Source organism: Apodemus sylvaticus, chromosome 7 (genome assembly GCF_947179515.1).
Source record: "Apodemus sylvaticus chromosome 7, mApoSyl1.1, whole genome shotgun sequence".
Classification (NCBI taxonomy): domain Eukaryota; kingdom Metazoa; phylum Chordata; class Mammalia; order Rodentia; family Muridae; genus Apodemus; species Apodemus sylvaticus.
This window is the reverse complement of record NC_067478.1, coordinates 85,412,863-85,425,931: the sequence shown is the minus strand read 5'-3', so window position 1 is coordinate 85,425,931 and position 13,069 is coordinate 85,412,863. Positions and strand designations below refer to the sequence as shown.

The window sequence follows — 13,069 nt, the reverse complement described above, 5'->3', positions numbered from 1 at the left end:
ATGCTCTTAGGTCAAGGTCAGACTTGACTGCACAGATTAAAAGGCATCGTGGAAGGGCGTGGGGAGGCAGAGCTTGACAGAAGCTCAGTGGTGGAAAACTTGTCAAGCGGGAGCAAGGCCGGTGTTCCACTAACACGGAACACTAACCTTGTGCCACTCACTGAGAACAGTATTTGGAACAATCTCTACCATGATTCTGATTTGTTTGGTCGTGGAGGGGGGCTGCTTGGTTCTTTTTCTTTCTTTTTTGTTTGTTTCTTTGGTTTGGTTTGGTTTGGGTTTTTTGTTTCTTTGGGTATCCTGGGTTTTGTTTTTGTTTTTTTAATTAATATAGAGAGCTAGGGAGATAGCTCATTCATTGGTAAAGCACTTGCCATGAAAGCTTGAGGACCATATTTAGGGTCCCCAGCACCCACACAAATGCCAGATGGGCATAGTGGCCTGCCCAGGAGACAAGGATGGGATCCCTGGAGCAAGCTGGTTAGACAGACTAACAACCCCTTCTAGGTCCAACCGAGACACCTTGCCTAAAAATAGAAGACTGACAAACTCATGCCTTCAACTCCACACTGAGGAGGCAGAGGCAAGCAGATATCTGCACATATAAAGCCAGTCTGTTTTGCACAGCAAAGTCTAAGGCAGCCAGGACGACGCAGTAAGACTCCGCCATGAATAAATAAATAAACAAGTAAGAAAAAGAAAGAATATGTTGGAACTCAATTGAGGAAGATCTTTAACTTCAACCTCAAACCCCCATGTGGAGGCATAACACATACACATGCGTATACACATGCATACAGATATATCTATATACAGAGAGAGAGAGAGAGAGAGATCATAACCAGGCATGGTAGTGGTATCCGTGAAGAAGGCCAGGGCTCAGGAAGCTGAGACATGAGGATAATGAACTCAAGGCCATTCTGAGCTACAAGTGAATGATGTCATTGTCTTGTCAGCATTTTTCAGAATTATCCAGAGTGGGATTTTATTAATAAATTCATTTATTTATTTGTGTGTGTGTGTGTGTGTGTGTGTGTGTGTGTGTGTGTGCACATGCATAAGCCATTGTGGGTGTGTAGAGGTCAGAGAACAGTTACAGGACTCCCCTGTGGATTTTGGGTATCAAATTTAGGTCATCAATGCTTGGGAACCAATGTCTTTACCCACTGAGCCATCTTAACAGCCTTTAAGTGGTTTTTATATCAAATAAGTAATTTATTTATTCAGGGGTAGGAGAGAGTTGTTGAAATGAATTTTACTTGTATTTCAGGCTGTTGTTCTAGAAGTTACTATGTAACCCAGGCTGGCCCCAAAGTCCCAAAGCAAACTTCCTGTCTAGCCTCCCAAGTGCGGGGAAGGGGGTTTGAGCCACAGGCCACCAGACCCAGCGATTATATCCATAAGAAGAATTATAAATGTAATGACTGCCCTAAAGGCCAAGGCCAGAGGACAGAGAATGAGCGTCTGGGAGTTGTGCCCACTGCTGACCATTTCCTGTCATCCCCTCCGCCAGGCGCTCACATGCAGATGGTGCAGGTGAACGATTCCATGTACGGCTTCATTGGCACAGATGTGGTGCTACACTGTAGCTTTGCCAACCCACTGCCCAGTGTGAAGATCACCCAGGTCACATGGCAGAAGGCCTCCAATGGCTCCAAGCAGAACATGGCCATCTACAACCCAACTATGGGTGTTTCCGTGCTGCCTCCCTACGAGAAACGAGTGGAGTTCCTGCGACCCTCCTTCATCGACGGCACCATCCGCCTCTCCGGCCTGGAGCTGGAGGACGAGGGCATGTACATCTGTGAATTTGCCACTTTCCCTACGGGCAACCGTGAGAGCCAGCTCAATCTCACTGTGATGGGTAAGCTGCCCTGGGCCTCTTTTTCTTGCCCGTCTAGATGGCTTGGGCATCCTTAACATGTGCCTCAGTGGCCACAGACGCCCCTGTTGGCTTGGTACGCTCCCAGAAGTCCAGGCATAGTGCCTCTAGAGTGAGACTATCCACAGTTCCCCAAAGGCTGGGTTGGGGCGTTAGCTTTGGACAGGGATAGGCTCTGTATTTAGGTTGGGGCTCCCACCAAGTGACATGAGTTGGAGACTAGGAAGCAGGCGGGTGCTTTAGACGCCGTGTTAAGAAAGAAAGCTGAGCAACACACCAAGACTCTTAGAAGCCTAAAACTAGGACTGTTTGGACATCAAGGAGGGTTTGCTGGCATAAGGAACTTCCCTAGAGAAATTCTGGGAAGGGCTCTAGCCAAGCCCAGCTGGGAGGCAGTGGCAGCTAGGGTGGGTACCTAGCAGAGGAGGCAGGGTGGGTGGATATCTAGCAGATGCCCAGGCAATTTCAACTAATGCCATGGTGTTGCCCCCCCCCCCACAGCCAAACCCACCAACTGGATCGAGGGCACCAAAGCAGCGCTTCGAGCCAGGAAGGGCCAGGATGACAAGGTCCTGGTGGCCACCTGCACCTCAGCCAACGGGAAGCCTCCCAGCGTGGTATCCTGGGAAACACGGCTAAAGGGCGAGGCCGAGTACCAGGAAATTCGGAACCCCAATGGCACAGTGACAGTCATCAGCCGTTACCGCCTGGTGCCCAGCAGGGAAGCCCACCGGCAGTCCCTGGCCTGCATCGTCAACTATCACCTGGACCGCTTCAGGGAGAGCCTTACACTCAACGTGCAGTGTGAGCCAGGGCAGGGGCCCTTCCTACTCATCACCACCTGCCTTCCTCTTCTGTCTCTTCCAAGATGCTGCACTCTCCCTGTCCCCTCCCTCTGTCACTTCTCCCTGTCCTAATCTTTCCCCTGGCAGCTTCCACTGAGGTCCTGTGATACCTGCTCATTCTCCTAGCTGCTCCATCTCCTCACCTTCCTCCTTCCTTAACCCTTCCTTCTATCCCTCCCCTGGCTGTCCCACTGACCTCACTCCCTTCCTACATCCTCCTTTGCCTCACAGATGAACCTGAGGTGACCATTGAGGGCTTCGATGGCAACTGGTACCTGCAGCGGACAGATGTGAAGCTTACGTGCAAAGCAGATGCTAACCCGCCAGCTACTGAGTACCACTGGACCACGTGAGTGCTGCGGGCTGGCCTGTTCCCTGAAAATACCCCCACAGAGGCCCAACCACCCACCTCTGGGGTGTAAGGAGGATTAGAATCTAAGCCCGGATTTTTCCGTAGGAGTTGGTTTAAGAGACCCCCCCCACATGCGCACACATACTATGTTCACACACTTCAGCATTTGAGTGCTTGGGTTTGGAACTAATAATCCTGCCAGCAGGAGCTTCTCTCATAACCCGCTGCCCTTCTCTCACTACTAAAGAGTTTTGTCATTTTCGTTTGGTGACTCAGCCTGAGTCACCCAACCCCAGTCAGGCCCCACTACTTATTTTCATCAAGGTGTCCCCTGGGACGCCGGTATTCTGGAACACCCCAGTCTCTCTTTGTTCCCAGTCTTTCAGCAACCCCAGGTTCTGAGTGGAGGCAGCGGTGGGCCCCATGTCCCCCCATCCCGTGCTTGGCTTTACAGTCTGGTTTTTGACCTTCAGAGAGAAAACAAACACAGCCCTCCAGGCCAACTTGAATATCTCGAGCGAGCGTTCGTTCCACAGAGAGCTAGGTGGGACTCATACAGGGTGTGGCAGAAGCTGAGAAAGTTGACATGGGTGACCAGAGGAAGTCTAGAGATTTTTCTAGGAAGTAGAGAGCCCTGACCGACCCTCTCTGCTCGCTTCCATTTCTGGGCACAAAACTGCTTCTAGAGATGAGGTGGGAAGGACCTGCTCCCCGGCAGCCCTGCAGCTGGAGTGGCTGCTGGCTGAGTTGAAGAACAGCAAACAGGAATGAAGGTCTTAGACAGACTCCCAGAGTGGTCCCCACATGGAAATAGCTTAAGACATACTCAACAATGGCTAGATCATCGATGAGAAGGTACTCAGCCATGCCTGTTTGTCCATCTGACTAGCTTCTCCAAATACACTTGGCCTCAGTGGCCCTACTAGAGGAGAGCTAGCTAGGGTCAGGACCCAGGTATCTCTGTTGTCAACGCACTACCAAGGAGACAAAGGACCAGCAAGAGGACCCCAAGAGGACCCAGGAGCATTAGAACTCTCCTGCAGCCTGCAGACCCAGCTGGCTCTGGCTCTGCTGTTTCCTAGCCGTGTGTCCTTGGCCTTGGGTCTCGGGTTTCATCTGTTATGTGGGAGTGGTACCCACCTGCCTCGAATACATTTTGGTGGTTTGATGATCAAACATGAACCGCCAGGCATGGTGGCCCGAGAACTATAATCTCAGCACCACAGGAGCCCAGTTGGAGTTGCTGCAAGTTTTGATCCAACCTGGACTACATAACAAAGCCCTGTCTCAAAACAAAAAGAAAAACAAAACAAAAAACATAAATTACTGAAAAATAGAAAATTGTGAGATACAAGAGGTTATCATTGCATCTCTTCCTCTACCCTAAACAGACTCTAATATACACACTCAGCAAAAGAGCTGGCAGATAGCCACGTAGATGCCCTAGGGTCATAACCCTTCACTGTGTCTCCCAATATCATCGACAGGTTGAATGGCTCTCTCCCGAAGGGTGTAGAAGCCCAGAATAGAACCCTCTTCTTCCGGGGACCTATCAACTACAGCCTGGCAGGAACCTACATCTGTGAGGCCACCAACCCTATTGGCACCCGATCGGGCCAGGTGGAGGTCAATATCACAGGTAGGAATCTTCAGCCTTCTCACTGTTCCTCATCCTCAGGTTCCTCCATGGCTGCACCCGCTCCACTCATTGCATCGCGTTGGGATGTCTGCATCTTTTTCTCCCTTGCTTCTCTGGGGCTCAGGCCACAGTTCTTTCTTTGCAGTTTTCTCTTTGTTTTATGTGGGGCTAAAGAATACAGTCAGAGTGACCCTCAGCGAGAGAGGACAGCAAATGTTGTTTTCAGCAATGGCATTTAGGGGCTAGAGCTGAAAGCTTGCACCAGGGAATCATGTTGGCTTGATGCGCAGATGGAGCCCATGACCTCCAAGTTCTGCAGCTGGAGGTGAGAAAACGTGTAGGGCTGCAGGGTGAGGCTCGCCTCAAGCAGAGCACCAGACAGTGTCATGGAGGCTGGAGTGAGTAAGCGCCCTGACTGACGGCCTTGGATACATATGTCTCCAGACTGGATTTTTCTTTTCCCAGATCTTTCTGTTGTTGCATGAGGGGTGTGTCAGTCCAGGGGAAATGAGTGCTTTGATGTTCTGCAGGGAGATGTCACCTGGGGCATGACCTGAGCAGGCCTCATCTGTATAATGGGGACAGTGTGACCTGCCTTGAAAGAAAGCCAGCTGTCCAGTGATACAGAATGTAGGTCACATAATCTAGCACAACTCAGTCTGTCAGTAAGTGGCCAGGACTCTGTGATTATTGTCCTGACCTCCAGCATTAACATTGTCATTAGTGGGAGCATCAAAACAAATACACCAAGGAGTAAATTGCCACCAAAATTCATAAGGGGGAGTGACTTTACTATCAAACCTAAGCTCCTTTGTCAGTCGAGAGAGTGTCACAGAGAACCTCTGAAAACAGGAAGGGACATCCCGCTGCCACCAAAGGAGACAGGATGTAACATGCGCAGAGTGACCTTGGGCTTCAGGAAGCTAGGTGATGGTCAGAGTTGTCACTGTAGCTAGACACAGGTCTGGGGGAGCCTGGAGAATTGGCTGGCATTGAGCCTCTATCTCAAACGTGAGATATCAACCATATGTATTCTGCAAACACATCTGCACATAACAGCTGGAGCTCTTCCAGGGACTGCATTGACCTGTCCTTGGGGCTGTCTTGTCACCTAGGAACAAGAAGGTGTGGTCACTTACTATTTTCTTCAAATCCCTGCCCCTGACTCAGACTGTTTATAGGAGCAAAAGTGCCAGGACTGGAGCCTGGTAACAGCCGAGGTGACAGACGAGGGTAGGGTTTGGGAGTTCCTATAGAGTGGCAGACATACAGAAAAGGACTGCCACCCACTTCTCCCTTCTGGCTCAGTGTGGAGCTTCACAGGGGCCTGAGCTCACCGGGGCCTGGCCCCCAGGTTATAGGATTGGATGAGGAAAAGCACAGCCACCTCCTGTGAGAAGTCATCATAGTATGTGTGACCAGTAGGTCACTTGAGGGCCAGGAATGTGTTCCTATAAGGACTCTTGTTGGCTGTGTGACCCTGAGTAAGTTCTTTTCCTCTCTGAGCCTGGCTTCCCAATCTGTAGTGTGGAGATAGTCAAACTTATATCCCATTCTCCGTAGGGATGTAACGGAGTGCTGGAATACTCCACCACCGCATCCCACTCTGACACCCAGGTACTCTGGGACAATAGCTAATTGGAAATTTGGAGGAAGTAAGGAGCCCAAAAGCATCTTCTCATTGATGCTACTTCTCAGCATGAGAAGACTGACCAGAGACCCTGCTAGGACAAGTATGCCCAGCCTCAGAGTCACAGATATCAGGAGAGTGGTACCCTCTCTTCTCTGAAAGCCCAGGAACAAAGGCAGTGGGCATGGGAACAGGCTGCTCCTTGGGGCTCAGGTCCAGGAGCAGAAAAGAGGAAATGGAAGAGGAAACTAGCCATGAGGAAGACTAGTCAGGTCTAGGTGGTGGGTGGTGTGTGCTCTTCTGCATATAGTTCCTGGAGTGTGCTCAAGGCTAGGTAGTCTAAAACCACCCAGAGCTACACAGCTGGAAAAGGGTCATACCAGGGCTCTGTTGTTGGAAGATCTAATGCCAGGAGCCAAGAGCCAAAAAAGCAAGGTAGACCTTGAGCTCCTGATAAACTCAAGTCAGCCCTGCAGGGAGTAGCCTTCTGCCTTTCTGAGGGATTCAGCCAGATGTCCTAAGCATTTCCAGTGCTGTTCATTCTCCGAGTGGCAGACAACCTCATCGCCCTTTTCCCCACACCAGCAAGTAAGTGCCCTCTGAAATCTCTGGGGACCACCCCAAGGGGCATAGCTGGGCCCCGAGCCTCCAGCCCCACTGGTCTAAAGGCAATGCATGACTAAGATGGGTAAGTGGAAATTTAATATTTCATCCTGACCATCCTTTCAGGTAATAGCTTTGCCCTGGGCACATCTGGAGAAAGGAATAGTGAGCGGCTGGGGTGGGGTAGGCAGGGAGAACATGTCTGGTGAGGAGCTCGAACAGTGATGGTGGGCACAGAGAAAGGGCCTTGAGAGCCTCCGGGAGACTCTCAGTGAAGCAGCCTAGCAGTGCTGGGGTTTGACTGTGTCACATGGCTGCATGGTGATACCAGGACACCAGCTAAGGGCTATGACAGTGAATGACCCCTCGTGTGAGATAGGCCCATGCTGTGGCCATAGGGAGGAGGCTGAGGGGACAACCCAGTGGAATTGGTGGATGCAGTTAACAGCATCTAGACACTCAAAGTCCCTTTGCAAGGCCCTGTGCTGAGAAGCAATTTCAGAGTTCTGGGTCAGCAGTCCCACAGCATAGGAGATAGAGCCCTTCTTCCACAAGGGCTAACTGTCAGGGTGGGGAGGGATCCAGGGTACGGCCTTGACCAAACAGGAGTAGCTTCTGCCCTTAAGGGTGTTGGGAGGAAAGTAGCAGATTGGCCTCTTGCCACTCCCAAGAGCAGGGAGGGGAAGCCACTCGAGTTTGCTGTGTCTGTCCCAACTCTTACTTCTGGTGATGTCTGGGCTCATCCCACGGGCTTGCCAGTCAGGCCAGTTCTTTGGACCAAGGTTGGTAAGCCTTCACAGGGAGTGTCTCTGCAAGCGTGCGTGCCCAGACACGACTGTGGGTGTGTTTGTTCTTTTGTAAGCATGTGTGAGCCAGTGTGAGCAGGCAGACCACTGTCTGCGTGCTGAGTGTGCAAATGGAAGCCTGGAGCTCTGCTGAGGGCAAATGGGCCGTCTCCAAGCCAGCAAATGGCAGTGCGTTTGGGAGTCCGAGGATGCAGCTGTATCTGTACCTCTGGGAGTTCCTCCTGTAGCAGGAACTGCAGGAGCGCTGTCAGACACTGTAGGAATTACACAGCTGTTTCAGCTACAAGAAGAGGACAGCAGGACTGCTTAGGGTAGGACCCCAGGCTTTCCCACGCTCCCTGTGGCTGGCCTCATTGCATGCTGGGAAATGTAGTTCTCACAACTTCCTGGCTTGATCTGATATAGGTCATTTCCTGCCTGCCAAAACATCCGGCATTGGTTGTGGAAGCAAGCCCAGACATTCCCTTTGACCATACTAGATCCTAGTTCCAGATTATAAACCCATCCAAAGCCCCCTCACATTGGACCACCCATCTTCATCTGAGACCTGGGGACCCAGAATGAGAAGTCCCATTGCTCTGAGGTCCTGTCCATCTCAGGTTCCCAGAGGGAAGTCTGCAAGCCTTCAGAAGTAGGGCCAAGTGGGCCACTTTGTAAAAGGACATGAGAGGGACCAGCTGGGCCCCTACAGCAAGAGCGAATGACCTCAGTGTGGCTCTTCCTTCTCCACCCACCTGTGGTGCTTGCAGTTCCACTTCTGGTGAAGAAGCTGATGGCTCACTGTGACAAATGGAGGGGTAAAGGGGAGGGGCAGGATTGAATTAAGTTCCGTAACTCTCCCTTTCCTAGGCCTCCCTCATTTGGCGCTTTCATTTTGACATCTTAGCCATCCCTCTGTTCCACACAGGCCTGACCTTAAAGTAGTTAAAATATCGCGGGTTCCCTTTGATCCCAAAAGATCCCCCAGGAACAGTAAACCTCATTAGAGCTTAGGAAAAACATTAAGTAGAGGACTTGGGCGGGGTGGGGGGGTGGGGTCAGAAGTAGAGAACCAAGCATAATCTGCCCCTAAGCCACTGCTCCTTCTACCACGATTCCTATAAATGAGGTCCCCAGTGTGTCCCAGGTCCACTTTATCTGTGGACTGAATGCTCTCTCCACTAAGGCAGAGCCATGGCATGAGAGAATGTGTGCTTTTATTCCACAAGGATTTCTTTGCTGAGTAGTCTCGGCATTTGGGATAAATCTATGAGCAAAGCAGACCGAAATCCATCCTTGGGAACCTTACGGGGTTCTGAAGGGAACGTAGGAAATGGTACAGTGTGGGAGAGGAGGCCGCCATGCTGCCGACAAGGGACTTGTACATTGCAATTTTAAACACAGTGGATGAGGAAAGTGTCTGTGGAGAAGTGGTGTCCAACCTAACCCTTGAAGGGGATGATGGTGTGAAGCTCCCGTCCATGACAACAAGCCCTCAGCCTGCAGAAAAGCAGGACAAGATGGTGTAGGAGCTTGGGGCAGGGTACAAGTCATGGAGAACATTCTAGGCTCTGGCTTTTTGGCTTTCTCTGAGAGTAAAACAGAGTCAATTAGAGACTCTGGGCAGGGTACCAATGGGATCTGACTTACATTTAGTGGGATTTTACTGCTGCCGTATCAAATACAGTCTACAGAAGCAAAGGGGAGAAAGCAGTTAGGTGTCGACCACCATAAATAATCCAGGTAAGAGATGGCAGTGTCTTGGACAAGGGTGGCGGGGATGGAATGGTGAGAAGCGCCTAGATTCTAGATTTATTTCGAAATATAATTTACAGAGTAGTTTGGGACACCAACCATTCTCGTCAGACAGATGATACAGCAAACCCTGTCGTCCTGTGATTAGTGGGGTCAGAAAATCCAATCTAGCCAAGTTAAATGGAAGAGCACAGTATTTTTCATTGGTCCTTTGCTGGAAAAGCAGGAAGGTAACTGTGGTGGAACTTAGGTTATGCACAGCGGCCATGCTCCAGTGAGTCAGCGCCAAAGGACGGGCGGCCACTTCTCCCAGCTCTTTCCTTATTCCGACTGGAAGAAAAACCAGAACCCACTGTGGTTAATCGCTTATTAGCAATGAGTTTGCAATTAATAGACTTGGTCCTGATGCTGTTTAAAATACAGTGAAGGAGGAAAAGCCATCAGTCCATATGAAGTCTGGGGGGGGGGGTTGACATGAATGGAAGCATGAGGGGGCATTACAGCTGGGTGTGTGGTGTAAGCAAAGGCTTGTTTATAGTTAGGGACTCACTCAAGGCTGATTCTGTATTCCCAGCCACTTGGGAAGCTGAGGCCAGAGGATCACAAGTTCAAGGACAGCCTGAGAAACTTACGGAGGCCCTATCTCAAAATATGAAGTAAAAAAATGGTTAAGAATATAGCCTGGTGGTAGAGTACTAGCTGGTGCTACACTCTTTGTTAAATCCTTAGGGCCATGTGCATATCTGCAAACCAGAACTCACTTAGTTAGCAAGCATAATGTATTCATCAGCTTTCTGGTACCTGTCATAAAATGCCTGAGATAATCAATTTAAAAAGAGGAAAGGTTTGCATACTTTTAATCCCAGCACTTGGGAGGCAGAGACGGGCAGATCTCTATGGGTTCAAGGCCAGCCTGATCTACATAGTGAGTTTCAAGACAACCAGGGTTGCCTCGTGAGATAGTTGTCAGGTCAGGGGGAGAAGGGAGGTAGGTGGGGAGGGAGGGGAGGGGAGTTCATTCTAGCTCACAGTTTCAAAAGTTGCAGGCCATGACTAGTTGACCTGTTGCCTTAGGGCCTATGATGAGACAGTGTATCATGGACAGAATGTGACTGTAGAATGACTCATTCCCTCTGTGGAAAGCTAGTAAGCAGACAAGAGACAGGGTCCCCATAGCCCTTTCAAGGATACACCCCCAGTGACTGGACTTCCTACAGCTCTAACGGCCACCACCTCCGAGTAGTACCATGGACCAGCAACCAAGCCGTTAGCACCGGGGCCTTTGGTGGGGACAGTTATCCAAATCACAGCAGTCAGCGATGAAGGTGCATGATAGGAGGTGGCAGGCCAGGTTCTAAGTCCCAGCAGGCAATGGGGACTTACTAATGCCTTTGAGATAGAGTGGTCATGTCTTTCCAATGGGAATTAATCTGCTGACTGGGTGGGGCAGCCAAGAAGGTAGAGATTCAGTGAAGGTGAGGCCCACGAATGTCCTACCACAGCAAAACCCAGAGAGGAACTCAGAGTGGACAAACGGTGGTGGCAATGGGAGCCCAGGGGAAGCCTGGTGATTGGAGAGAATGAGAAAGGACAACCCAACTGTTAGTTCCCCAGGATGGTCCTGTCTTCTGGAAACTCCATCCTGTGTGTTCCTGTCGTATTCCAGTGTGCCATCTAAGCCAATGCCTCTCAAAGTGTTTATCCAGCTGTTTTCGCTGACCTCTGAGTAACGGCTCAAGGTTTCAGGAGGCACAGTTTGGAAAACTATCCCAGAAACCTTCAGAGATACAGCTTTGCAGCTGAGTGGGAGCTATCCCGTGGCTTGAGAAGCCAGGAGGGTCACAGTTAAGTCACGAAATGGAGATGAGCTCTGTCCTGGGTAGAGGCAGCAAGGCCCGTAGGTCCAAAGATAAAGCCTCTGCAGGGACAGCTGGAGAAAGCCCAACAGGGCAGGTGTTACAGAACAGTGAAAGGAAAAGCCAAGGACCCAGGCGAGGACAGCATCTCAGCAGGCGAGGAGAGCATAGTTCAGAAGCAGCAGGCTGGTCCTTCGTCTAGACGCCTCGATTACTATCTTGGCCTCTCTGAGCCCACACCATCATCCTTCAAGGCTGGACCAAGTCTAGCCTCCAAGAATCCTTCATGAAATGCATGCCTCAGTGTTCTTATTCTCCCGGACCCTGAGCGTTTCACTGTCAACTCCCTCCATGTCTGCTTGCTGCAGCCCCAAGCATGTCCTTTGGCCTCATATCAAATGCTATGGCCAGACAGAAAAATAGTTGGCATATATTTGCTAACTGAATAAGGAAGTAGACAGGAACCTCGAAGGCTGAGATAGGAAGGTCAAAAGTTCAAAGCTAACCTGGGCTAATGAGATCTTGTTTCAAACCAACCAAACAAAGAAAGACACAGAAGCAGATATAGAGGACTACATCTGAGGACTGGAGTCGGGGAGGCAAGCTAAGAACACAGACAAGTAAGGTACTTCCTTCCTAAGGACCGTGATCAGATGGGACCCAGGAAACCACGATGAGCTCCCAGGGAGGGTTGCAAGAGAGGCAGTCAAAACAGCTATCAGTAAACACTTATGGACCTTGCACTCTGTGACCTGCATTGAGGACACAGTGGTGACAAGTAGGGACCCAAGTCCTCCCCGGCTTGTGCTTCTCTCTGCCAGCTCCAGGCTCAGGAGCTTCTGGGCAGCCACAGCTCAGCCATGTGACCTCAGGCAAGTGTCCCGACCCTGTCCCCTTTTGAGGCCCCTGTGTTTTCACTAGCCCTTCCAGCAAAGCCTGTTCCCCCACCCAGAACCTCCGCCCTGCTCTTGCCTGCTTGCCAATAGCACCCCACACACTCGCATGGGGCCCATGGGAGGCGTGTGATTCCGATGGAGTGATGCTGAATCAGGGAGTGAGCTGGCTGCAGCAGGCTCCCGGGAGCAGACACATGGGCCCAGGCAGACTCCGTACCCTGGCCTTGGCCCTCCTGGGCCAGGCTGGGAAGAGAACTGGGCAGCAGCCTTCCAGGCTTGCCCTGGGTCTCCACCCCAGCTCCTTACCGAGGCCAGTCATGGTCTCCGGTGCCACCCTGTGGTGGTGCTGGGAACCGTTTCCCTGTGTCCTGCCCTGGGACCTCTTGGCCTCTGGCCTGGCCTGGCTCCACATTCATTCACCCACCACCTCCCAGGCCTAGCAGGGAAGGAAAGAAAGAGACAACAGGGTTGAAAAGAGGGCCACCCACCTCCTCCTTCCATCTTCTTCTGGTCTTTTTGTCTTTTTCCACCTTCACTGCCTTTTAATTTCCACTCTGCATTATTGACTTTTCTTTTTTCCTTTCTTCTTCTTCTAATTCTTCTTCTTCTCCTCCTCCTCCTCTTCCTTCCTCTTCCTCTTCTTCCTCCTCCTTTTTTTTTTTGAAACAGTCTTGATCTATAGCACGAACTGGTCTTGAACTTATAGCAATCCCCCTGCCTTAAGTCTCTCACATCCTGAAGTCACAAGTATGAGCCATTATGCCTGGCTCAGACCGTCCTCATTATCTGCATATCCCTCCACAAACATGTGTGCCTGGCAAAGCCC

The 13,069-nt window shown here is 50.8% G+C and overlaps 1 protein-coding gene across 1 annotated transcript in view; it reads left to right on the top strand.

Moving 5' to 3' along the window:
* The window catches only part of Nectin1 (nectin cell adhesion molecule 1), a 59,743-nt gene that overhangs the window by 43,333 nt on the left and 3,341 nt on the right, over nucleotides 1-13,069 (top strand). The window contains exons 2-5 of the mRNA XM_052188596.1: nucleotides 1,514-1,864; nucleotides 2,384-2,686; nucleotides 2,959-3,076; nucleotides 4,567-4,718. Coding sequence (XP_052044556.1) covers nucleotides 1,514-1,864; nucleotides 2,384-2,686; nucleotides 2,959-3,076; nucleotides 4,567-4,718 — 924 coding nt within the window. The remainder of the gene's footprint in view (nucleotides 1-1,513; nucleotides 1,865-2,383; nucleotides 2,687-2,958; nucleotides 3,077-4,566; nucleotides 4,719-13,069) is intronic.